The sequence below is a fragment of the Hydra vulgaris genome, chromosome 01, assembly GCF_038396675.1.
Source record: "Hydra vulgaris chromosome 01, alternate assembly HydraT2T_AEP".
NCBI classification, from domain to species: Eukaryota; Metazoa; Cnidaria; class Hydrozoa; order Anthoathecata; family Hydridae; genus Hydra; species Hydra vulgaris.
In genome coordinates, this window is record NC_088920.1 from 25,458,775 (window position 1) to 25,486,578 (window position 27,804).

Below are 27,804 nucleotides of genomic sequence, written 5' to 3' on the forward strand. Positions count from 1 at the left end.
TTTGTTTGTCTGTGTTTGTTTGTCTGTTTGTTTGTCTGTTTGTTTGTTTGTCTGTTTGTTTGTCTGTTTGTTTGTTTGTCTGTTTGTTTGTTTGTTTGTTTGTCTGTTTGTTTGTCTGTTTGTTTGTTTGTCTGTTTGTTTGTTTGTCTGTTTGTCTGTCTGTTTGTTTGTGAGCATCAAATCTTGCAATCAATTTTTGAGTCACTTCCTGATGATAGATTTTCTTCAAATTTTGCATACTCTTGCTTGATTACAATATTCAATAATTGGTTTTGTAATTTTTTTTTTTGTATAGGTGCCCCAAGAAGACCTAACGGTCTTGTCACAGAGCACCTCAGAAATGCATTTAACAAGGAAGTTCACGCCTCCTTCCTTACCGTGAATTTATTTAGCTAAGAGTTAAATTCTTTGTTAAATTTAATTTATAAATGATTTAGAATAAGAGGTGGATGTGTATGCGTAAGAAAGGGTAAGAGGGATGGGAGAGAGAGAGTTGCTGATTTTAATTATTTTATTAGGATCGCAGAAAATTTGTTAATTGTTCTCAAGGAGGAGCAAGGGGTGTAAAAACTATAATTAACTAATGTTGCAAGTTACCCCAAGAGGTTTGTAAAATAGTTAAAACGCTTAACTAATCTATACAACATACCAAAAACGTAAAATATTTTGATATTATCAATTTATACTATCGTTATTTACTTCGAATGTTGTTGATTCGTGATCATGTCGGATCCATTATCTAACATGATCACGTATTGGATATTAGATTATGTAGTACAAAGAAAACATAAAATAAAAATGTAATAGCAAACAATTTATTTTTCTATCTATATATATGATTTTAAACATTGGTAAATATATTGAAGTATGTATGACCTCGAATGTTTTTTTTAGCAGTATAAGTTTTCTACTTTCTACTATTAGTAGAAAGTACTCTGCGTACGAAATTGAAATAGCTTTTCTCCAACAGACCATGAGAACGTACCATTTAGTTAAAGTGAAATTTGAAATTAAAGCCTTCACCAAATCCGTTATGAAATCCGCTAAAAGGATTATGTCCACCACCTTGTTGAGCTTCAGGATCTAAAGGATCTTCACCTTGGTCATACTTTGCACGTTTCTCTAAACAAACAAAAATTAGCATTTTTTTATTTCTGTACTTGCACATTTATCAAGTAAAACTCGTATTAAAATCAAAATAAAACAAACTAATATATTAGTTAAAATAAAACCTGGATCAGATAACACTTCTTTAGCATGAGCTAAGTCAATAAATTTTTTTGATGCTTTTTCTTTGTCAGGGCCGTCATATTTATCTGGATGCCACTTAGATGCTAATTTACGGAATTTTCTAAGAATTTCTGCTTTACTTGCGGATCTGTATTTGGAAGAAAACACAATATATACTCAAAATAATAAATACTTAAATATCTTTAGGGTATAAAAAAGTCCATTTAATAATATTTTATAATGCATAATAGTAATATAAATTAGGGTGTATCGAAAAATAATATTTATTTTGAATTTCCGATTGTAATAAAGCAGAAAAGTTGCATAAATAGTAATTGTGTCAAATCTTTTTCAAAATTTTTGATGAAGTTGGCGCCGGGGGTTGGTTTATGTAAAAACACGTTTTCTGCCATTTGTTATAAAATAAAAATAACAAATTCTATGCATATATTAGATTTGAATAGAGTTTACATATTAACAATAAATCTCAGAAACATTTACTAGAAACATTTACTATTTTTTTCGAAAAAATTTTAATGTCTTTAGTTTTCGCTTGATGGCTGTTTTTTTTTCGAAAAAATACTGTTTCATGAGTTCTTGCCAATTAAGTTCCGCACTCCATAATATACAACCAATGTTTTAATTGAGTGAAAAAGTTACTCTATGTTTAAACTTTAGCTATAAGTTCAATTACCTGATTCATTTGTCTTCGTCTGAAACGGTCTTTTTGTGTTAAATAAAAATCTCACTAGCCTAACAGGCTAGTAGAGATCAGAAGTAGAGAACAGATCCGAAGTCTCGTTTAAAAGTTTGATTTATCTCTATACTCTTTGATTATGGCATGGAAAATGTTGCACATCTGGAAGATAAACATTTTGATGGAGAACCTTCGAACTTTGTTTGTTTTCTTAGACCTTCCTTTCATTATTAATTGTAACGCCAATATCCTTACATGTGAGCGAGTATCCGATATCATAGCAAGAGGCATGTTGGATTAATGATAGTTGTTATGTCACTACTAGTATATCTAGACAAATTAATGTTTATAAAAATAAAAATACCACAAATGTCTAGCATATGGTGCATGATGGGTTAAATCTTATATTAAACCATATTCAGCAGTAAACTTCAACAACGAACTCAACTATTTCTTTCAGCCTGTGTAAGGGTTTGCTACATCCAACATAGTACGCTAATATTCCGATGACCCACCTGGCATGATTGTTTTGCAGGATTTTAATTAGTAAAACTGGATGGACAATAACCTGTAGATACTGCTGCTAAAATACCAAGAATATATTTTTTGGTCAAAACTAAGAGATTTTTTTTGGCGATGTGACACTGACAAGAAGGTAATTAACTATTAACAAGGTTGATCACAAAATTTTATTTCTTTTCTGATTGGCCCAGACAAATCATTAGGTCATGATGAATGTCCATTGAGTTTTTGAATTAGATGCTGTAGAGGTAGTTTATAAGCATGTATTTGACAGATAACCCAGTAGACAGGTCTTTTTAGTTTTAATTTGAATAAAGAAATAGCACCAAACAGAAATCCGATATTGACAACAGTTTCGTCACAACCAATGGCAACTAATTTGGATATATCAATGTTGTTTTGAATGCGCTTATACTTGTGCTGTATCCGTGTCCTGATGCAGTCACTATATGCACCAGATATTTTGATCCTGGTTTATGTACTAAGACTACATGTTCTTCTTTGGTAGTTTTTTGTATTTTTTTCTCTTTGTTAGTATCAATAACTAATGTTGTATCTTTTCTTCCATCAAAATACAAACCTTCTAACATTTGTATAATTGTGTGGTGTAAATATTGCATTTGAGTTCTATTTTTCTTTCATTCTCTATGAATCTATGGTCTTCTTTTAAAATTCTGTTTATATCTTCCATCTCTAAACATGCTGTAAATGCATCACATATGTTTCAAACACTTACTCTGCAACAGGCCTGTGCTAAAGATAGCAACAATGAATTTTGTTCATTTTTATCTTTTCTATTCCTTTTTTGTTTGCAGTCTTCAGCTATATCTAGATAATCAGCATCTGAGCCTAAGTCTGAGTATAAGCCTGAGTCTAAGCCTATTAGTATTCCTAAGTATATAGTATCATCAGAGTCAGTATGTGGAGATGGAGAATGAAAACTTGAATTCTAAAAGTTGCTTAATGATATTGCTTCAATGAATGTAATAATAAAAGAGAGTGTTAAAGAAGAACAGTAAGGGACTATTCTACTTTTTTTTGCTTTTTTGAGTTGTAGCTCAAAGTAGTTTTAATATCGAGACCTTCCATATGCATAATCTACATAAACCTCTGATTGCTGAGAAAATTATGTTTTCTCTCTGGGACTATTTTTAACTTTTTCACAGATGAATTTAGAAAAATTAAGGCACTTGCATGCTGCAACATAAAGTAAAGTATTTTCGGAATGCTTTTGGAATGTTTTTTATTTTGAACTTCAGTTTGCCTGTATGTTTTGTTTTGTTAACAGACTTCATAATATTTTTATGCTGTTGATTGTAATCAAGAGACATTTTCACAATGCGTTTATGAGATACAGTAGGAATCATTGCTTTTCTCTACAATTCTTGTATTTTGTGCACCAAATTTTCAGATATTTCTTTCAAAGAAAAAGTTAAAAAAAAAAAAAACTTCTCAAAGAAGTTTTTCCTCAATTTTCACTCTCATTTTCTGCATTGAAGAGTGATAACTTAGCATGATGTTTGCATGTTGGCAAGACTTTTTCACATAAGTCTGCTGATAAATGGAAGAAAGGACAAGTCAAATTACTCCTTATTAATTTCAATTAATTTTATTAATAAAAAGAAAATCTAAATCAGAGCTAATAAATTATAAGCTGTGGTTTCTCATTTATTTATTAAAATATTTAAAAAATAAATAATGTGATCATAGGCAAAAAAAAAAAGCAGTTGCGGTAAATAATATTGTTAAAAATTTTGGAATTGTCAATAAATTAGCCAGAATGATAATTATATTGATGTTATTTTTTACCTTTAGATTTAAGTAAAAGACTGCACTTTAATCTCAAGGTAAAAAAGGTGCAGGTTTTCACCTTAATCTTATGGTAAAGACTTTAGATATAAGTGAAAGCCTGCACCTCAGCATCATGGCTATATAGTATATACTTATAACCTATAGTATATATACAACCTATATCATTAACTTAATTCTTGTTTCATTTAAATATAATGCTATTTTTACAATTTTATGTATTGAAAGTTTCAACTTGCATAATATTTATAATTATTTAAAATTATTTATTTTTTATTTTTCCATTTAGGTTAAAATAGAAATATTTTACTGTAATATCCTATATTTTAACTATTCAAAATTTAAGTAACATTTAAAATGTTAGAGGCAGGTAACATTTTTGATGAAAAATGAACTAGTTTGTTGCCCAAAACAGAGAGGAACTCTTTTTTGCACCACAATATTCCTAAACTTCCAGAAATCCTCACATAATTGATTATTGCAAATAAAATGACATTGTGTTCGATTAGAAATTTGTATTTTTTACCTAGGTTTATCTATAATTTTTCATTGTCCTGTAGGACAATGATTTTTTGATTTAATTAACACTTTTAACAAATTTAATTAATGATTTTTTGATTTAATTAGTCATTAACTGTGTCATGTCTTAAAAAATAAAGGTAAAAAATAAATTCAGGGATTCCAGCCTGAAATATTATATTTCCAGCCACCACCGGAATGAGCTAAGAGAAAATTTCAGCTACAATTCCGGTTGGTACAGAATTCCTAAATTTTATTATTTTTATTCCATTATTATGTGAGATATAGCAAAAGAGTCAATAGCATAACTAAAATTAACTTATTTCAAATAAAAATTAGATTATGATATTTATGCTACACAGAAACATTTGTTTTTTCTTTAAAACCCAGACCTCTAGGAGCAACTAAAGGCATGAAAATATTTTTTTTTAATTGTAAACATTTCTTAGTGAGTGATAGTGTAATATTTAAACTCTTTAATTTTAAAATTACAAATCTAGTATATGCAAAGAGTTTATTATCTTTATTTCGTAAAAAAGAGCAGAAAATATGTTTTTATAAAAAAACAACCTCCTGTGGCCTACTAAAGACATCAAAATAAAAATAAAAATTTGGCAAAACTACTATTTATACAAATTTTGAAATTTTTGTACTCTATTACAATTTTAAATTCAAAAAAAGGTTTTTTAATACACCCTAATATACATACATAGTATTACTATGTGTATATATATATATATATATATATATATATATATATATATATATATATATATATATATATATATATATATATATATATATATATACATACATATATATATATATATACACATATATATATATATATATATATATATATATATATATATATATATATATATATATATATATATATATATATATATATATATATATATATATATATACTTAATAAAGATTTATATAATAGTTAATTTGCATAATAAATCTGTTATTAATCACAATAATAATAAATAAAAATTGCATTTACATTCATTAAAATAATATCAATAAAAAATAATTATAAAAGATAAGATTAACAATTTTAGAAATAGAAATACCTGCTAACACCTAGTATTTTGTAGTAATCTCTTTTCTTAGACTGTTTAATCAGCTTGTTTACTCTATCTATTCCTTCTTTCGCCTTAACAAAAAAAAAAAATTATTGCTAGATAAAACAATACAAAACTTAAAAAAAATACAACATAATAATGATGATTGCACAGAGAAAAGACCATTTGTTCACAATGGTTAACATTAACACATTAGCATGGAACAATGAAGTTCAAAACAAAGCAATATAAAGTAGACTTCTGATGTTTTTCCAAAGTTATTTTTCTAATTTTGTATAAGTTTTTTAAAAATTGAAAAATTTTATGGAACCTTAAAAAATTTAGACAAGATTGAGTTGGGTCAAATCCTACCACGGTAGTATTTGTAGAAAAGAAGAAAAGGGAAAGAGATATAGCCTTACAACAATCGAACAAAGAGATACACCCTTACAACAATCGGACAGAGAGATACAGCTTTACAACAATCGAACAGAGAGATACAGCCTTACAACAATCAGTCAGAGAGATACAGCCTTACAACAATCAGACAGAGAGATACAGCCTTACAACAATCAGACAGAGAGATACAGCCTTACAACAATCAGACAGAGAGATACAGCCTTACAACAATCAGACAGATGCTCAAGCTTGGCAGCTAGAGCAGATCTAGATCATTTACACTTTTGCACCTTGCCTAGAAGAGAAAGGTTATATGAATATATATATATATATATATATATATATATATATATATATATATATATATATATATATATATATATATATATATATATATATATATATATATATATATATATATATATATATATATATATATATATATATATATATACATATACATATAAAGTGTAGCCTCAAAAAAATTCCAAACCGTACAGAACATTATCAGATTTTATAAAAGGTAGAAGACGCTTTCAGACACTCCTCCTTGTAGAGTTTTGCATTCATTGACTTTGAGGTTACAAATGACTTGCAATTTTTTCCATAGCTACAAATTGCTTGCTAAATCATGCATTTTCTGCCAAACTTATCCAGCTTTGTATATTTGTATATATTCCTGACAGTTCCAGGCTCAATGCCAGCATAAAATCTGCAACTAGGTATTTGCTAAATATAATTTGACATAAGATTCATCATCAAGAATTAAGAAGCCATCGAACTTTGTCAGAATGTTGTTGTACAGTTTTCTTGCTTGCGTTTTGATACATTTTTGCTGCTTTTTGGTGCGGTTTGGATATTTTATCTTGGGATAAGTGTGAATACTGCAAAAATTCTTGACTTTTTGCACAAAAGAAAAAAAGCACTGTACTTATTTGCTCTTTGATAGTCAGATATAAATGTATGAACAACAAATTTTCAATGCCAATTTTTATTCTCAAACCCCTTCTTTCTTCCAGATCCTGACCTGCGATTGATGGATTGATTCCTTGTAGCATTTAAGAACTCAAGAAACAGTTTACTGACTTTAGCTAATTTAGAAATTAATCTAGATAATGATCTAGTAGTTTTTAAGTAAATGCGCAAAATTCTTTATGGTTTAAAATTCTTTTATGGTTTAAAATTCTTTTATGGTTTACTTATTTATTTGACATCAATACACATTAATAATAATCTTTCAGGAAAACATTTGTTCATTTTTTTTGTGAAAAAACTAAGCTTTGCTTTTATTTTAAAAATTTACTTTTTAGTATCATTTTTTGTTAATTTAAAGAACTCAAAGTTGAGTCAATTTATTTGTGGTTATGCTTTATATAAAACAATTTAATAACTAAACAAACTATAAATAATTAATATAAATTATAAATAAGTTATTTAGACAATAAATATACCAACATTATAAATAAAATAAAATAAGATGAAAATAACGCCATCATTTTTATCAGTTAACTCCTTGAATTGAGATAATTTATTATCATGACTATTATTAGTGTATTTATATAATCAACTTCATATTCATATAATATAAATGCTTACTCTATTTAGATCATTGTTAATTTCTTTTGCACTTTGAAAATCTTTTAAGGCTAAAAAATATCAAAAAAATTTCATATACTATAAATTGTAAAAATAATATAAAAATGGTAAAAAAAAAAAAGTTACTTAAAAGTTGCTAAAACAAAAAAAGCTGCTTATGTTGTGTATAAAAGCAAAAATGTTTTTACTAATTCATTATCGAAATGGTTTAGACATTTAACATTTTTAAAAATGTTATTAAATATATATCCATCTTAAAATTTTTTATGCTAGTGGTTTAATGGGAGAGCATTCACTTTGTAAGCAAGAACTAAATATGATCCCACCACATTCCTGATCCACATTTCACATTCCTGAAAATATCATGTTCGACTTGTTTTTCTGCATAGTGACATTATCCAAGTTTGTATTTCAGAGCTTTAGATTTGGGTCAACAATTAAAAAAAGAATTGACAGTAACAACCTTAACTTTAGTGGCTCCCTCAATTTTGGGAAATAGAATACAATTTGGATAGAGTAAATACAGGTGAAACTAGGAAATATTTCGAAAGAATTTTAGAATCTAAAGCTTTAGAGAATAGTTATTGAACTGACCTTCTGATGTCATGTTTGTTGTTACATTATAATCACAAGAAATGCAACTGGCACAAATAATGATGCCACTCCAACACTGCTTCATTTATTTAATTTAAACAGACTCATAAAAAATTCAAACTGTTTTAAATATAATCCTAATATAAGGTTCTGGGCAAAATAATATAAGGTCCTAGGACCTAATATAAAGTCCTGGGCAAATATAAATAAACTATTAGTTACTAACTTACTTGTGTGAAAATCTTAACACTTATGCACCTATTGTGTAGGTATAAAGCTGAAGCAGTTGACTTCAGTTTTATACCAAGACAGCAAATGGAAAATTAATTAAGGCAAAAGCCCGAAATTCTAATATAAACAATTTGACATAATTTATACAACTGATTATTTTAATTATACAAATAATTTAAATATAAAGCTATTAGTACATAAATATTTAGATATTTATTGTTTAAACTTATTTTTAGCTATTAATACTTATAACTTTTCATATGCGGTAGTGCGCTCGCCTCATAATCAAGAAGTTCTGAGTTCGTCCCCACCACATCCCCGGTAAAATCACGCTCAACTTGTTTCTTTGCGCAGTGGCCTTATTTGTCAAGGTTTGTGTTTCGGAGTTATAGAGTTGAGAGAGAGTTGTAACCACAACTAAAGCCTCCTCAATTGACTTTTTGACTTTCTCAGATTTGGGAAGGTGAATTCAAATAAAAGCAAAACAAAACAAAAACCAAAAAAAACTATATATATATATTAAATTAATTACCCTCATCAAGTTTGTCCTCTAATAAATAAGCCTCTGCTCTGTCACACATTGCATTAGTATTATGTGGCTCAATTTCTAATGTTTCAGTGCAAACTCGAAAAGCTTCCTTTGCGTTTTTAATCTAATTCAAACAAACAAATTTAAAATTAATGTGTGGTTTAAACTTTTAAAACTATTCTTAAAAATTGTTTTATAAGTCATGGTCATTTACTTAAATTTCATTAAAAAAAAATATAACTTAACAAATAACAATTTGAAAGAACATTTTATAAACTTTTTCATTTTTATTAGCCTAATACTTTTGTATTAAGACTATAAATTTTTACCAATAAAGATTAACTAAATCTAAAACTAAAATATCTCATCAATTTTGTTCATAAATACAGTTGCTGATTGTTGAGTAAAATGCTTGAAATGATTTCTATGCTCATCTGTAACACTTGAAGTGGTTTTTATGCTCTTCTGTAATAATTGGTCAATGTGAGATTCCAATTAACCTGACATACAATGTGAGATTTTAATTAACATGAGATACAATGTGAGATTTCAATTAACATGAGTTTCAATTAACCTGAGATTTCAGTTAACATTGTGAGATACAATGTAAGATTTTAATTAATGTGAGATACAATGTGAGATTTTAATTAATGTGAGATTTCAATTAATGTGAGATACAATGTGAGATTTCAATTAATGTACAGGGAATTTCCGATATAACAATAATAGTAATTATAAATGTCTCAACAAGTCGTATGTAGTCAATGAAAAGATCATTTCAATCTTTATTGAATTTAGATAATTATAATACATAATCATAAATATATTTAAATATATAAATATTTAAATATATATACATTTTTAAACATCTTCACTTCCAACAAGGCTGCAAGCAACCACTAACTAAAGTTAGAAGTTACTGGAAGAGAAAAGATGAAGGTTGTAGAGCAAGATAACGATTGACAGACGACTTAAAGAATTGCAAATTATATGAATCAGGAAAGCAAGATGAAGGAAGCGAATTCCAAAGAACTGATATTCGAGGAAAAAAAAAAGAGTTTTTGGAGAACTTAGGAACAGTCACAGAAAAAGGATGAAACTTAATTGAATGACGAGTAACACGAGAATGAACTTTGGCAGATGGCACAATAGACACTAGCTCTTTAGAGTAGTGCCCATTATAGTAATTGTAGAAAAGAGAAAGAGAAACAACATTAAGACAATGTTATAATGGTAATTATAGTGTCGAGCTCGATAAAGAGATGCAACCTAAGCAGATGCTAATTTTGCAACAGATTTGATATATGGTTTCCAAGAAAGATCGCAGGTAAGAGTTAATCCTAGAAAATGAAGAGTGGATGACTAATCGAGTTCATTACCATTCATAAATATAGGAAGATGTAAATTATTGCAATAGCGATTGGCTGAAAAAAATTGAGTTTTATCTGCATTGAAGTTCACAAGCCACTGTGAGCCTCATGCTGTAGCAGAAGTGAGATCCTTTTCAAGCTCAAATGCCCTCTTCAAGCAATCAGAGAGTGTTGACTTCTTATCACAACAATAGTATTATCTAGTAGTATCATCTTAGATGTGAGAATATCTGTAAGATCGTTAATGTAAATTAAAAAGAGTATAGGGCCAAGGATAGAACCTTGAGCAAGAATAAAGATATTACTATAAAACAAAAATACTTAAACAGAATGCCTATTTTTAGTACATATATATTTATATATATAACTGTTTACCATTGTTTAAAGCATATTAATATATAATACTATAAAAATATAAACTGTTGTATATAAATGTTAAAAGTATATGAAAATGTGAACTTTTTTCAAAGGAATTTTTTTCGAATAATAGTTAAAAAAAAAAATTAATTATATAAAACCAAAGAAAACTTTAAAAAATCTTTTCAACATAATTTTAAATTCCAACAAATTTTTATGATTTATAGGATTGTTTAAATTTTAAAAATTAAAGCAAAATTTAAAATATTTCAACCTTAACATATGAATGGCACATTTTTTCTTTGGCACTAACAATAAACTTATTATTTGAGCTCTCCATTTTAAGGGCTGCATTTAACTTTAACAATGCGTCGTCATAACTAAAAAACAATTTTTTATCAATTTGAAACACAATAGGGCTATTAAGACGTAACCAGTATTTCTTATATGAACACAAGATAATATAAAATTATAAAATATATAAAATTTGTTTTATTAATAAATTTTATATAGCAATAATATAAACAAATGATGAACTGTATCAAATTTTCTAATGGCTCTACCAATAGTTTACTTACAAACTTGAACAGATTATGTATTTTAAAGGCTAAAAAATGCTGAGCAACCAATTTTTAGTTTTGGCTTTTTGTTTTGAATAATAATATAACAATAGTAAGTTTGTGAAAAAAACCTTAAAAAAAAATCTTACTTTCCTTCATCCATATATTTTTGGGCGTCTTGAAAGAACTTGACTAGTTTTTTAACTTTCTGAAAATAAAAATTTGATTTATCATTACTAACCTATTGACAACATTTGTTTACAAACAAAAAAACTTAGATTTCAATATAGCTAACAGTGGTAATCATTTTCTTTAAATATAATTATAGTAACCTTATAATGCTGGTGACATTTTTTGTGGTCTTGGTCAAGCTTAAGACATTCTCTGCTTTCTCTGAAAAACAAAACTTATGTAAATTTATAAACTAAAAATTAATTCAAAATACTATAACAAACATCATAATATTGCAAAATTTATTAATGATACAAACAATATTTATTCAGTATTAAAAAATTACTTTAAAGAATCTTCGCCTTCTCCGATAATGTAATAAAGTTCTGCAACTTTCAGATGACCTTCTGTATCATCACTTTTTAATTTTGTTGTGATTCTGAATAAAAAATAATTTGTTTTGTTAAAAATTTTGAAAGTCTTATGGTTAAATTATTAAATCACGACTTTCATTAACTTCTTCAAATCAAAACTTTAAAGTAAACATAATAGTATTTTTTAAACAAATGTCTAATCAAACCAATCTGCAAACCAAGTTGCCAAACTGCAAACCAAGTTCTATAATATCTATAACTCTTCTATAATGCTATAACTCCAAACCAAGTTTCATTATACCTATAACTCTTCCATAATGACATTTAAATAAGAAAATAGCATCATGGAAACTTATCTAAACTACCCAAGTTTTGAAAACATGGATGTTAAACATAAAGAAAAAAAATGCTGAAGGTGATTTTATATATTTAGTAGACTAAATTTATATTTGTATAATCTCTATAAATTAAGTATAAATTTAATAAATGTATATAATATTTTTATGTTTTTTTTTTAACATCACTTTCGACAAGGTTGCAAGCAACCACTATTAGAGTTGGTTGCTTGCAGCAAGTTACTGGAAGTGAAAAGATGAAGTTTATAGAGCAAGACAACAATTGACAACATAAAAGATTGCTAATGTTTAAATATATATATAATAGAATATAAATATATGTTAATATAATAGTTAAAACTATTTAAAATATTTTTATTTTAAATGTTCATGTGTCAGTGAAACAATACTCGTACTACGAACATATTTGCAAAAAATTGCTGTGTTTTTAATTAAACATTGTTTTTTTTAAATATATTCTTTTTTTAAATAAATCTATAATATTTATTGTTACAACATATAATTTATATAGCATCATAAAAATATATAATATATAAATAATTTCATATTCTGATTAATGCATGGCCAAAACATTAAACTTAGTTAAAAGTTTTGTTTGCAAGAAATGTAAAAACAGAATAATAAAACATTTATAGAGCAAAAAATTAATAACTTTTGCTTCCATGTAACAACATTATGAAACTTATTTGGTTTAAAATTTTTTTACTTTATCTAAATAAAATTATGTAAAAATTTGCTAAAAGTTGTCAAAAATGTTATTTAAACTTATTAAAAACAATAATAAAAAAGGAGAAAAAAGAAAATATAAAATCATAAAGTATAAATATAAAATATAAAAAAAGAAATTATAAATAAAAAAGAAACATACCGATAATCTTGAATAGCTTTTAAATAATCTCCTATTTGTTCATAACTTTTCGCTCGCATTTCTCGTAGATGAACATCCCAAGGGCATACCTAACTCAGAAAAAAAAATTTTTCCTTGTAAATATTAATTAAATGAAAGCAAAGCAAATGAAAAAAAAATTTTTTAATAATTATATACTATAAAATGTAACTACTTTAATTTTTATGAATATACTTAGTCAACAATTTTCTAAAAAAAAAAGTATTTTCTTTTTTTTATATTTAATCATTTATTTGCAATAGTTAAATATAAAATACCTCAATAGGATTTTCAAGATGACTTATAACCACATACCAATGTTGATGTTTAAACATTTCCTCTGCCGATTTTACTTTATCATGAACTGGGCCAATAATGGATAGCTGCCAAATTAATATAATATTTTAAAAATTTTCAGTAAAAAAAATTAATTAAACTACCATTTACTAAAACATTTATATAATAACATAATAAAATTTGAGACTTACACCCTGAGTAGAAAAAATTTGAGTAGTGAAATTTAAAACTTACACCCTGAGTAGCCTCTGCATTTGAAGAATCTTGTCTACTCTAAAAAAAACATTTTAAAAAATTCTAATTTTTAAAGATATTTATATAGCATGTAAATGAACATTGATGAAAAAAAATTGTGCTGCAGCTATAATATACAAAATTTTTCTACAATTAACTTATTGGTAGTAGTGAACTTATTTTCATCGAATTTACTCTACATGATACTTTAATTTAATAGTGAGAAAGTAAAAACAGGAACTTCTGCCAATGTTATTTGTTTTTTTTCACCATACCAAACTTATTAAATCTTACTGATTATATATGCTCATAAGAACAAATAATAAAAGTGATAATCAGAAAAAATTAAATTAACAATTCTTAAGAAACCTTCATTTATACGAGATGTTTTTAAACTGAAGTTTTTCAGTCTCTTTTAGTAAAAAATTTACTTACCACATGAAGATAGTCAGCCTTAGCTTCTTCAAACTTGCCATGTTTCAAAAGAATGCTTGCTCTTTGTAAGCGAGCCTTAAGATTTATAAATAAAAATATATGTATATTCATACTTTTAATCTGGAAATTAAATAAAAATCAAACCAAAATCTTTAAGTTCAAACTTATCCTTTAAATCCGTTGTCTTGATTTTGCAAAATTCGTTTCAAAAATAGACTTTAATATAAAAGAAACATTTAAGGGAAAACTTTTAATTGAAAATGAAGCTTGTTGATAGTCACTGTGGACCAGAGAGCATATTAGGTTTGATGAAGTGTCACCTTGGATTTTTTTAATGATAAAACATTGTTTTCATTAAACTAACATGGTGTAATCATATTTAAAATTAGTTTCACTTGCTAAGAGTAAAAAAAAAACGAAAATTTGAACCCTCTCCCCCAATTAAAAAATGAGGAGGTTGTTAATTTTACATAGCCACAGCTCCTGGATATCAAAGTATTTTTTAAAGAAATTTGAAAACTATTAATTATTAACTCTTTTTTTTTCTCGAAAACACATTTAACAAAGGTGGGTCTAGGTTGTCAAAAATTTTGGGTTTTATTTGTCCCCTTGAAAAAAAGTTTGTCATAATGTGTTTATATTGTTGCCATGTAGGCTTAAACTTTGCATGAATTACTTCACCACTGTTCTGCATACTTTGACAAGCCGCATCCTGCATGCTTTACAAAAGGAAAAACATGGCAACATAAAATGTGGATTTTCCATGTAACGGGTTATGTCTTTCCAAGCAAAGAAGCTGTTTCTTGTAGGCATAGAAAAGCATCTCTAAACAATGATATTTTTTGTTTTAAGTCAGAATCAAGATTTTTTTCAAAACAAGCTTCTTTTACAGATTTAAAAGTTCTTAAGCTTTGAACTAAGGGTCTGCATCTCGAAATTTTTCTTATTACAATACAATACGATAAGATATCGGAGTGTGCGTATCGTAAGTTTTTTTATATTACAATAATATTGTAACCAAAAAATTTGCACAATAAAGTTTCAATATTTATCGATTCATTATGATATTTATCGTTCAACTACCATAAATATATATCATAACTCATATGATCACAATACTTATCGGTTCAATACTTTTTCCGACTAAAAAAATAATTTTTTTAAAAACCTAAATAACTTTAATAAAATTACTGACAAGTGCACTATTTAATGTAAAAAAAGAAATAAACAAAACTTTATTTGTAATTTTAATTTTTTAATTTATTTAAGACTTAAGCTGAAGCAAAAAACAACTAAAAACAAAAAATAACAATGTTTTACTTGATAAACTGTTGGCTTGACATGTTTAACATGTTAAGGTTTGTGCTTGTGACTTAATATAAGAAAAATATTAAAATTTAATCCCAAAGACAAGGTTTATTGAAATCACTAAATCACTATATGGCAAATTTTATAAACTCTAAGCAGTGAAATAGACTAATGACGCCACTTAGGCAATGAACCAATTTAAGTTAGTCATCCATTACAACTGCTGATGTAAGAGTTGAAGTAGAAGGTTCCTGACTTGAAGCAGCTGAATTCTCAGAGTCATTGGTAGAAGCCTCTTCAAACAATTTTTCTTTTTCATCCTGACTGGTTAGAAACCATCGTTTGATCTGGATCTTAGGGTAGTTTTGCTGAATGTACAACAATTTTTCAACTTGTTCAGGCTGCAATTTTGTTCTTTTATATGAGACGATTCCACCACCGGCACTAAAGGCTCTTTCTGAAGATGCTGAGGAAGCAGGTACACATAGCCATTTTTTACCAGCTTGAGCAAAGAGAGGAAATTTGTACATATTTGCTCTCCAAAATTCCAGCACGTCCACACCAACAACCCCTGGGAGTTTTTGAAATATTTCCCATTCAGTGACAATGTCCAACTTTGCAGGTGGAGCCAGACCAGAATAGGAAGTCATAAATGCAGGAGCTTCTTCCATTCCAACATTATAGAAAGGATCATCTTCTGAAACATGACCGTGGATTTCAGCATGTAACTGTTCATTAAATAATCTTGTTGCAGCAATCCATTCCTGATAAGCATTGGATTGAGTAATCAGTGCCTCATAGGCTTCATCAAATCCACCCAGTTTTTCAGAGCTCTTCCCTTGTACAAGGGGTTAAGCAAGTTGGCAACAGAGTAAAAAAGGTTTTGACAACTAGTGTCCGGAAAACGAACATTCAAGTTTTCCACCAATTTATGGTGAAACATTGGTGCTGTTGGTGATGCCCCACCAGCCTTGATGAAATCCAGACATTTGTGCCTCAGTGTGTAAATGTTTGAGATAACAAGGTGAATGCTTACTTCTTTGTCAGCAGAGAAACATTTTGAAATCTCAGCAACTCTCCTCAGAATAGGCAAAATTTCATCATAAAGATTGAACTCATTTTCTAAAGGAATGACTGAAGCTAGTTTGGTGTCATCTTTTCCAGGAATGTCTCTAATGGATACGATCGCTGAGGATACGACGCATTTTTACAATGCTTTCCAACATCATAAAAGTTGAATTCCAGCGTGTATTCACGGGAGTGATGATTTTCACAAATTTTAACTTATCCTTGCCAACAACATCACTGTCATCAAGCAACAGCTTTAGCTAAAAATTAAAATAGAATTATAAGAAACATAACATAAAAGGTGATTAGTACTATTTACTATTAATAAAAACTGATATTAAATATGTTATATGATTTTACTTTTTAAGTGTTAACATTTTATCAGTTATTAATGATAGCTATCATTAGAAAAATTTTGTCACACAAAGTGTACTGAGAAGTTTAAATTGCGCTAGTATTGTATTAAACTATAAACTAAGTTGCTATAAAAGCTAAAAAGGATGTTAAACTAAAAACAAGTTACCTCCTTTTTAATTCTTTGCTCAGAAAAAGATGACTTGTGGCATCTTGAACTTAATTCAGTTGCTCTTTGGATTGCTTCGTGAAGATCCAAACTGTCAAAACCTTTTGTTTCTTTGACAGTTGCTTCAACTGCCAAATTCAAAAGATGATCAGCACACAAAAGAGATGCATCTCCAAAATTGCACTTGTTAATTGCCGCTTTCATATTAGCGGCTGAATCATGGACACACACAACGGACGAAACTCCTATTATTTCCGGCCAACTCTGAGACATTCCTGAAAAGCAAAGTAAAATTAGTTGTTTGCTTTTTGATATTTTAAAATACAAACTAATACTTTTGTTGTTATTTTAGATATAAATAAAAGTATTAATTTGTGCCATTAATTTTAAACTAAATGGCGGGTTTTGCATTTTTGTAACAAAAAGTTATCTAAATAATTCAAACGGTTAATTTAATTTACAGAAATTTTAACCTAATAAAAATAAAATACTAAAACATACTTATTCAGACGAAGAGCAAAGGCTTCAGCTGTATGTTGTCCGGAAAACAAAAAAACTCCAATCACAAACTTCTTTAACTGGAAGTCTTCACTCACATAGTGCAATGTACTGGCTTGGTATGCATCATTGTTTCTGCTTTGCCAGAGGTCAGTTGAGATTGCAAATCCAGCGGTCTTTGGCAATTCCTCCTTCAAAATGTCATCCACACAGATTTTCACATTTTTGTACAACAACAGCAACCTAAAATTAAAAAAAAAATTAGTTATTATTGGTATTTCTCGTTACATATCAATTTGGTTACCTACTAAGAAAACCAAAAAAAAATTGGTGTGGATTGGTCTTAAAAAAGTAGCTTTAAAAAAAATTAAGTTCTTTTGGAACTCCCATTGAATTGACTCCCCACCCCAAAATAAAATTTATTTAAAACAATTAAAAGTTTGCATACTTGAACTGGGAGTATGTTGTTGCAGCCTTCACATTCATTTTTGGGTTCCAGTGTGAACAAAATCTTTAAAAGCTTCATGTTCAACCAAAGAAAATGGCAAATTTTAACTGGCCAAAAACTTGACAATTTCAATGTCTCCTCTAAGCTGTTCACGGTCTTGTGGCTTGTATTTAACCCAATGCTTTAGATTTTTGACCTTTTCTGCTGATGGTCAGGAAAGTCTTCCTTGTTTAACTTTACTGCCCAACACTAAAGGTGTCTTATTATCTCAGACCTGCTCATAAGCCTTGTCTTCATTGTAGGTTTAAAAATTAATATGAAACCTGTTAAATACCTAATATTGAAACATTCATCAGCATTTATTGAAAGTTATTGATATTTATCGCCAAATCTTGTTAAACCTTGGTATTTTAATAGTAATAACAACTAACACATATGAAAAATAAAAGTTAATATTTAAATTAAAAAAGTGAAAACGTTTCTAAACTTTATTGTACCTGTTCTAACTCATCAAAAGGAACATGGCACTTTTTCTCCAGGGCTGCAAACTGAACAGGATGCTTCCTTGTCAAATGTGATCTCATGCCAGATGTGTTTTTTGTCTATCAATTTGCAAATTGCAAAATAATACTTGCATTTTGCAGTAACAAGTCACTCTTCATCAGGTGTAGTACTGACCTCTTCATCAAAGTGATTCCAAATTTCGGTCCTTGGCCGAATTTGTTCAATTACAATTTTAATACTAATTCAAACTAAAATTTTACCATCTTTCCTTATAAAAAAAAATTTATGTTAACACTTGGTAAGTTTCAAGAGAAATCACTGGTAAAGCTAAAACTAAATCAGGCGCTTTGCCTTACGGTATTAAAGTTAATGATAAAATTTTATATGCTTCAAGCGATATTGCAGTTGAATTAAATAAGCATTTTATTTTAGCAGGGCCTAACTTAGCTAAAACTATTCCATTTACTGGTAATTCTTTCAAATTTTAACCTTAAAAAACAACAAATCTTAATGGCATTGAAATATCCTATAAGGAATTTGTAGCTGTTTTCAAAACGATTAAACCAAATAAAGCAAAAAAAAAAATAGGATTTGACGATATCAACGGAAATGTTTATATAAATTCATGCAATATTCTATTTAAAATCTTTTCTTATTGCGTTAGCCAAGGAGTTTTCCCTGATCAACATAAAATTGCCAAAGTAAACAAATTTTGATAGTTGTTGCAAACAACTATTAAAATTATTAACATATATATACATATATATACATATATACATATATATATATATATATATATACATATATATATATATATATATATATATATATATATATATATATATATATATATATACATATATTTTTTATTTTTTTTTGATAGTAATAATCTTCAAAAACTTCATAACTATGACATTTATTTATCATTCAAATTTGTTTGAATAAATAAATATTTGAAAAAATAAAATAGATCTGTTTTTGTACTGATTTATGGGATATAAGGCATTTAAACGATCAGTATGTAACATGATTTGATAAAAAATAGAGCATGTGAAAATATTTTAATATTTGATGATCGCTTAAAGAATGATTTGAGAATAGTAGCTTGATTCAACTGTCATGTGATTTCAATTAAAAATTACTACAATTGTTGTAATTAAAAATTAATTTACCCACAAACGATTAAAACATCAATATAATTAGGAAATCATCATGACCCCTATATCAAGTTAAAACAACAAAATTATTTTCCGCAAATGTTTCTTTTATGTATACGAAATTTGTCATTTCTTAAATTAGGACTTTCTTAAAGCATAGGACTTTGTTAGGTCACACCACGGTATGTTTTTATTTAAAAAACTAAACAGTTGGATTGTTCTCCTAACCGCCTGAGCCCTTTTTAACAATTTAATCTAAAAAATGGCTTTCAAAATTAGGCGATTATTAATTTTTATCAATATTTTAATCAATAAATTGAGAAAGTATATTGCAAAATAACTTAACTTAACATTTAGTTATATCTAATACAAAATATTGTAAAATATCTAATATAAAACAACTTAACATTTAGTTATATCTAATACAAAATATTGTATATATCGAAACCAAACGATATTTTATCAGAACATATCGAATCATATTGAAACTCAAAAAATATCGTTATATATTTTTTAGTGATAAATTATGCGATTTTTATCGCTAAAAGCGATACTGATATCGTGCATATCGAAACCCAAACGATATTTTATTGGAATCATATCGAAACATATCGGATCATAGCAATTTATATCGAAACCCATTATCGTAAAAAATATCGGTTAGTTTCGATATTTCGATAATGATACGCAGATGCTTACTTTGAACTACAGGAAGTAGATACTTTAAGTTGCACTTCAAGTACTTTAAGTTGCACTTCAAGTACTTTAAGTTGCACTTCAAGTTGAAGTGAACGAAGTAATTTTAAAATTTTATTTGCATAATTACCATTCCATCCAACTCCATGATATCCTCTTTTAATTATATAGTGTTTTTTTAACTCAAAACCATCCCACTCAGTTAAAAGAAACCCTGCTATCTTAGCCACTGCTCCAATAAGAAGATGTAGCTCAGACAGAGAAACTAAATTTTCAAGCAAAGTATTTTTATCCATGTTCAGATATACTAGGCGTTTGTTCACAATATTACCAAATTCCTTCATGGAAGATTGCATGGATCTATTTTTAATATACGCTTCATAACAGGAATCAAGATCACCAATAGTTCTAAGAGTTCTAATATCAAGTGTACATTCACCAATACACCACAAGCAAGCTTTTTACCTGATTGTGATGAAAGACTAAATAATACATTAGCACATTTAAGAATAAAAGCAATACAATGGTTTAAATCTTCAAGATTAAGTCTCTCAAGCACTAATCTAAGGTTTTCATATTTTTCAGGAATATCTTCAACAAAGGCTAAAATAAGACTTTTTTGGAATTCGCTATTTTGAAATTTATTTTTAGATTCTTTTTTTTCCTCAAAAACATTAACAACAATTTTTAGGAAGCCTCCTTCATCATCTAAAGAAACTCTTACAAAACCTACACATGGATTTATACTTCTTTCTTTAATAATATGCAGGATTAAATCAGAGGGATTTTTAATATAAACTAAATCTCTTATGATAGATTCATTCTGGTGAGAAACAAATTCAACTTCCTCTACACTATAAAATTCATCAAGTTATACTTGAAGATTATCTAGTTTTTGAACTAAATTTCTTTCAACAGAGTCTCTTCCATTTAATCCAGATCTAATTGTAGAACAATGTTTTTTTGTTGTATTGTCAGAAAGCTCAAGGTATACTTGCAATTCCATGACTGTTTGAAGAAAAAGTTGTTTACTACATCTGTTATTTTTTAAATTGGGAGCTCCAAATCTAATAGGTAATAGATAGGTGTTTCTCTTGTTTTTAGTTTGAAAACTGTCCCTTTTTCTATACCTTCGCAACTCATTCATTTACCTTCGTATACCTTCGCACTCATTCATTTTTTTAATTATAGCACTGGATATTTGTTCTACATATTCTCCTAATTGTAAACAGTGGCCAATCAAAAATATCTACAGCAGCTTGTGTACACTGATTTCTCACTGATGAGAATTACCTCATCCAGTAACAAAAAAACAAATGCTGCATACAATTTCAGACACTTTCGGTTCAGTAAATGTTGGAACACTGATACCCAAACATGGAACTGAAGATCGCCTTTTGCTGGCTCAACCAATCTAAAGCATTTCAGCCTAAAAATTAACAAATTTTTAACTACAACTTAACAAATAATTATGCAAAAAGATTTGTTTGTAACAACTTGTTTTAGTTATGTTATATATTTAAATATATATTGTATGTAACCATTTGTTGTATTTACTGCCACCAATGAGCAGGAACAAAGAACAATCGTTATAATCTATAATAATGCTTAAATGTATAATATTTCAATGTTATGTAAAAAAGTTTAAATTGTTTTACCTAACATTGAAATATTATACATTTGAACATTATTATATATGTATTATTATATATGTATATATATAACACATCCACAAAAAAGTAAAAAATTTTTTACATAACATTGAAATATTATACATTTAAACATAAAGACTTTATGTTTAAATGTATATTATTTCAATGTTATTTTAAAAGGCTTAAATTTTTTTGTGGATGTTCTATATGGGTGGTCCTTTGCTATTTATACTTTATTGCAGTATTAGTATAAAACAATTTAACTTAAACATCAAATATTAGTATATAAAATACCTTAACAACTTGAACTCCCGATGATCCTCTAGAAGCCACTCTTAAAAAGGTATAAATTTTGTTTACAATTACCAATGTCATCATTAGGAAAGTCATAATACTTTTATCGTAACCATTATATATGTAGAGTTTGATCGTATCTTGTATTCGGGAGGTGACTTCTGATAGCGACTTAGATATAGCACTTTTTTCAACCCAACACACTGCACAAACCGAATCACATAAGAAACTGTTTCCAGACATAATATATTTGGTATTTTTATTTATTGAATATTATAATATTAGGCAAAGAGTAATATCCAGACAATTTTTATTAACGGGGAAGCGCTCTTATGTTTTATTATATTGAAACAGCTCAGTTAGTAGTCTAGTATACTAAATTTGTAACTGTAACTTTTTTAAACAAATTTAAAATTTAGTTTAAATTATTATCTGGCAAATTAAAGAGCTCTTCTACATAAAATTTGAAACGCAATTTAATTTTACTTACTTGCATATTTTATGTGAAAGTTGATTTTACAATTTTACTGTCTTAGCAAGTGAAACTAATTTTAAATATGATTAAATAATGTTACTATAATGATAACAATATTTTATAAGTGAAAAATCCCAGGTGACACTCCATCAAACCATATATAGACTGCAATAATGCAACCAAATAAAAAAAAAGCCATGGGTCACAGAAGGGATGGGATGTTTATCAGTAGGCTCGGATGAGCGTCACCAAATATCTCAACCAATGAAAGTATTTGTTGTATGACAAAGAGCGCAGCAATGCAAAGACTTAATTGAGAATGGTGTGTGCCGATACCACCAGTACAGATATATATATATATATATATATATATATATATATATATATATATATATATATATATATATACATATATATATATATATATGAATAATTATTATAATTATTCTAAAAATAGAGTATAGATATGTATAGATATGTGTGTGTGTGTATATATATATATATATATATATATATATATATCTATATATATATATATATATATATATATATATATATACACCGAACACTAAAGTTTCTTTATATAAAAACTTAACTAGTCAGATAAATAGGAATGCATATTTAAATTTTTAAAAAATCATAAAATAAAATATACACTCAAAAAATCTGCTCTCAATTCAAGTGTTTTGTCCAAATCAGGAAGAGCTGATTTTGATCTTCCCAAAGCCAAAAGAACTGCAGCACGCTTAAAGTATGTCATATAATTTTTTGGATCACCCTCTAAAAAAATGTATACTTTTTTAACATTTAAAAAAATATATGTACATACATAAGACTCATTACTCTTTATTCTCATTTTAATGACATAACATAAAAGAACATTTTTTCAAAAAAATCTATATTAAAACTTATCTCAAACTAAAAACCAAGTACAAATAAAAATTTTCTACCAATAGCTGAGTGATAATGAGATAAAGCTTCTGTTAATTGACCAGCTGCTAACATTTTTTTCCCCATTTCAAGATGGTGATCAACACTTGCTGATGTATCACCATCAACACCTAATAAAATCAAATTTAATATAATATTCAATTTTGACTAAAAAATTCATAATTTTGAAGAATAGAATAGGCAGAAAATACTTCCTTTTTAAATACTTACTTAATCTTCTAATATACATATTTTTAAAACTGAAAATGAAATTTAATTTATTGCAAAATCATCTATTAAGATCTCTCTTTAATATGCCTTTTTCTTACTTCTGCTTGAATTCATTACCTCTATAAACCTTATATTTAGTCTTATATAGAATACTAGTTCCATATCTGGTTTCTAGACCCTTTTTTATAGAAAAAGTGAAAAAGCATAAACATAGTTTGACTAGCAGTTAAATTTTTTTCTATGTTTAAAAACATAGTTTAGCCTAATAAGAAATCATATACCTCCTCACTATGTACTATCACAATTTTAGCTTTGTGTTTGTACAAAATGTGCTTTTGTTGCCTATTCTATTTTAACAATAACTTATGTAGCATACAAATGGCTAAATTATGTCACTATAAAATAACTTAACATTTATAAACTTTTAATTCAAAATTCTAACTAAATAATTAAAAGAAAAATTGGCAAAAATTATAATTAAATAAGTGATTTTAAAATATTGGATTTTTTTTTATCTAAAAACTGTTTTTTTTTTTTGAGAATTGATGCAATTATGAATTGTGGCTAAATAATAATCCAAATATAAAACCCTCTGGGAATTGTTAATTTTGCTGCTTTAATTATTTCACTATTTGTTAAAGTTTCTAATTGGCTCTATTTAATGATACTTTAAAAAATATATATCAAAAAAGTTTTTTTTTACAAGTTTTTTTCAAAATGCTTTGTAAAAAAACCAAAAAAAAAAACATCAAATCAAATAATAAACAAATAATGGTTTATATTTTAATTTAAATATAAAGATAAATTTTTTATCCAAAGAAAAGCTAAAAGAATTATAATAATCTTGATAATAAACAAATCTGGTCTAAAGAATTATAATTAATGCAAAAGAGTTAAAAGACACTTTAGATATACTGAAGAGATAACTGAAAATGAGTATGAATCAAAAATCGATAATGCTGTAGCAGATTTGAATGAAACGACACAAACATTAGAAACAAAAGTAGCTGATTTAACTAAAAAGAATGAAGACTTAAACAAAAAATTTGTAAATGGCATTTTTCAAATGAAGCTTGGAATATTGCAGTGAGTAGAAAAATCAAAAAATTCAATTTTAAATTCATATTTTTAATACAGTTTCAAATAAAAATAAAGAAATTAAAAAGAGAGAAAAACATCTAATTATTTTTGGTTTACAAGGCTTAAATGGACGCTAATATAAAGTAAAGTTTAGAGTTGATTGGATCAATTATTGATAGATAGTTATATAGAAATATATATTCATATATATTCATATTTACTTAAGTAAAAATAAACATGATATGATTTGTGTATTTAGATTAAAATACAAAAAGGATATTGCACCAGTAATAGTTGAGTTTAGAAAAAAAGGAATCAAGAAATGATCTTTAAACTATATCGCAAATCTAATGATATATATGTGAATCATGACTTGACTGAAGCTCAAAGATATTTGGATAACTGAGGCTCAAAGATATTTGGATAATTAACTCTAGGATAAATGTAGAGAATTAAATAAACCACTAAATCTGAAGGACAATTGGGGTAAAGTTAAAAGCTATCATATAATTAAAAATAGTCAAGTAGTTAGGATAAATAGAGATTTTTATTCACGCCAATGCAAGATAAAAAATCATTCAAAACATTTTGTCCATATACCTTGTTAAATATTAAATAACCAAATCAACTAGCTGTTATATTTGTGTGCAAAACTGGTCAGTAATGACAACTAATAATATTGTAGGTCATAATTTGTTTAAAAAAGATTGTCTATTTAGTAGAGGTGATAGTGCATGTATCTAGGCACAAAAGATTATTAGATGTTATGAAATAAATTCAAAATATCTGATAAATAAAAATATTGAGAATATATATCTAGAGTGGAGTAAAGTAGAGTGGAAGTTAATCAAAATTGTGATCTGATATATAGTTGTCTAAGAGATGATCAAAAAAGTAAAATGTTCATTGAGATGTTATTAGCGAGTGTTTAAGATTTAACTGTCATATAAGTAGGTAGGTTAATTGATTGGTTAAAAGAGTAAGAGCATAAATATCAAAGTAATTAGAAAAAAATTCATTATAACACAGTAGATCTAGATTAAAATCACTTATAAAAAGATCATTTTCTGCTCTTCACTTAGCTACTCAAGCTGTGGAGTTTACTATGTTGAAGTGAACTTATCTTAATTGATGGATGGACAGCGATATTTATAGCCAATTAAAAAGCTTGTTACTTGGGGCCTAATAATTTAATTTAATAATAAAAACAGGCATTTGTGGGACTTAATCACTATAAGCATAATATCATAAACGCTGATAAGATTGAACAGGTTGTGTATTATGGAAGCAATACAATGCTGAAGTGCTAAAAATATTTCTTGAGTAAATTGAAGATTCAAGAAAATCTGAGGATGTTGTCAGTGAATTCTTGCATAATAATGTTAACAAGAACTCAATATCAGTATATAAAATGTTTTTAGATATATAGTTGAAACAACACAACTCCGAGAGTTTTGAGCAAAGAGATTATAAGTGAGCGAACCTATTTGATTGTACTTAACATGAATCCATGTTGTTATCTGTTACATTTTCAAAATGAAACTTTAGGTTGTTTCAATTTCCATTACATGATAGACAGAATGTTATAATGTGTAGAGTTTTATCATAAATAAACACAGAGGCTGTTTAAACAACTTGAGCGAATATGTATAAATTGAATAAGTTTAACTAGAGAGTGGATAAAGCAAAAGATTAAAGCAAAAGATTAAAGCAAAGTGGATTTGCATAAGAAACCAAAGGCAAATATAAATTACTGCAGATAAATTATATGAAAAATTAAGAAGATAGATTTAAAATCACTAACAAGCACAAAAAATCTGGACACAATATAATGGGGTTAAAGTTAAAATAAAATGAATAAAAGAATAAATAAATATAAATGAATAGATAATAAATAATGTTTAAATAATAAACAAATATAATTGTAATACTATATATTTTGAATGTAAATACATGGTAAATTATAAAAATTAAAAGATAAGCTTATAAAATATTTATATGATCACAAATATAAAGTAGTTATAAGGTATATATAATATATATCTAACTATATAAGGTAGTTATATGGATAGATATATAGATAGTTATATTGGTATTTTATTTATAGATTAATATATGAATAATTGTATGTTATTTTAGATATAATAGTTATACAAATGGTTAAATTAAAATTTAACATAATAAATTTAATAATAAATAAAACCATTATCTTTTTAACTTATAAAAGCTACATCTAATATTATTACAAAATTTATTGCTAACCAGTTTAGTATTCATAGGTATCTTGGTATTCAATATAATTTTTAGTTAAAATATAGAGCACTCTATATTTTACAAGGAATAGTAAGAGGAATTTATAAATGAAGTAAAATATCATTTCCTAAAATAATGTATGAATAAGTAAAACCGATAGAAGTTTTTTAGTAGAGTATTACCTTTAAAACCATTCGTATCAAAAGTCATAAAAAGAACAGAGAGACATGAAAAAATTCTATAAAAACTTGATTTCTCAGTCCACATTACTAAAATATTTCTCAACAACTTATTCAATAAAGTTTTCCTAAAATAATATACATATAATTTTTATCCAACGGCATGTAATGCATTTAAAGATGCTTGTGGTGTTCAAAACATGGCAAAAAGTGTAACTTTGTTTTGGTAAATAAGTAGACCAATTAAAAAGTTTAAAAACTGCTAACTC

General features: G+C 26.9%; 2 protein-coding genes across 2 annotated transcripts; both read right to left on the bottom strand.

Annotated features, from left to right (window-relative positions):
• Positions 1-793: 793 nt before the first annotated feature.
• Positions 794-27,750, bottom strand: LOC100208071 (dnaJ homolog subfamily C member 3). The gene is made up of 16 exons (XM_065787761.1): positions 27,539-27,750; positions 23,813-23,923; positions 23,518-23,642; positions 14,240-14,314; positions 13,805-13,843; positions 13,552-13,656; positions 13,256-13,344; positions 12,004-12,096; positions 11,819-11,879; positions 11,636-11,694; positions 11,201-11,306; positions 9,203-9,323; positions 7,846-7,895; positions 5,860-5,942; positions 1,233-1,378; positions 794-1,122 (listed from the first exon to the last, which is right to left on the bottom strand). The coding sequence occupies exons 1-16, from the start codon at positions 27,621-27,623 to the stop codon at positions 989-991; spliced, it is 1,482 nt and encodes a 493-aa protein (XP_065643833.1). The 5' UTR covers positions 27,624-27,750; the 3' UTR covers positions 794-988.
• Positions 16,584-17,407, bottom strand: LOC136075236 (uncharacterized). The gene is made up of 2 exons (XM_065787762.1): positions 17,139-17,407; positions 16,584-16,875 (listed from the first exon to the last, which is right to left on the bottom strand). Exons 1-2 carry the CDS (start codon positions 17,340-17,342, stop codon positions 16,720-16,722), a joined length of 360 nt encoding a protein of 119 aa, XP_065643834.1. The 5' UTR covers positions 17,343-17,407; the 3' UTR covers positions 16,584-16,719.
• Positions 27,751-27,804: the final 54 nt, after the last annotated feature.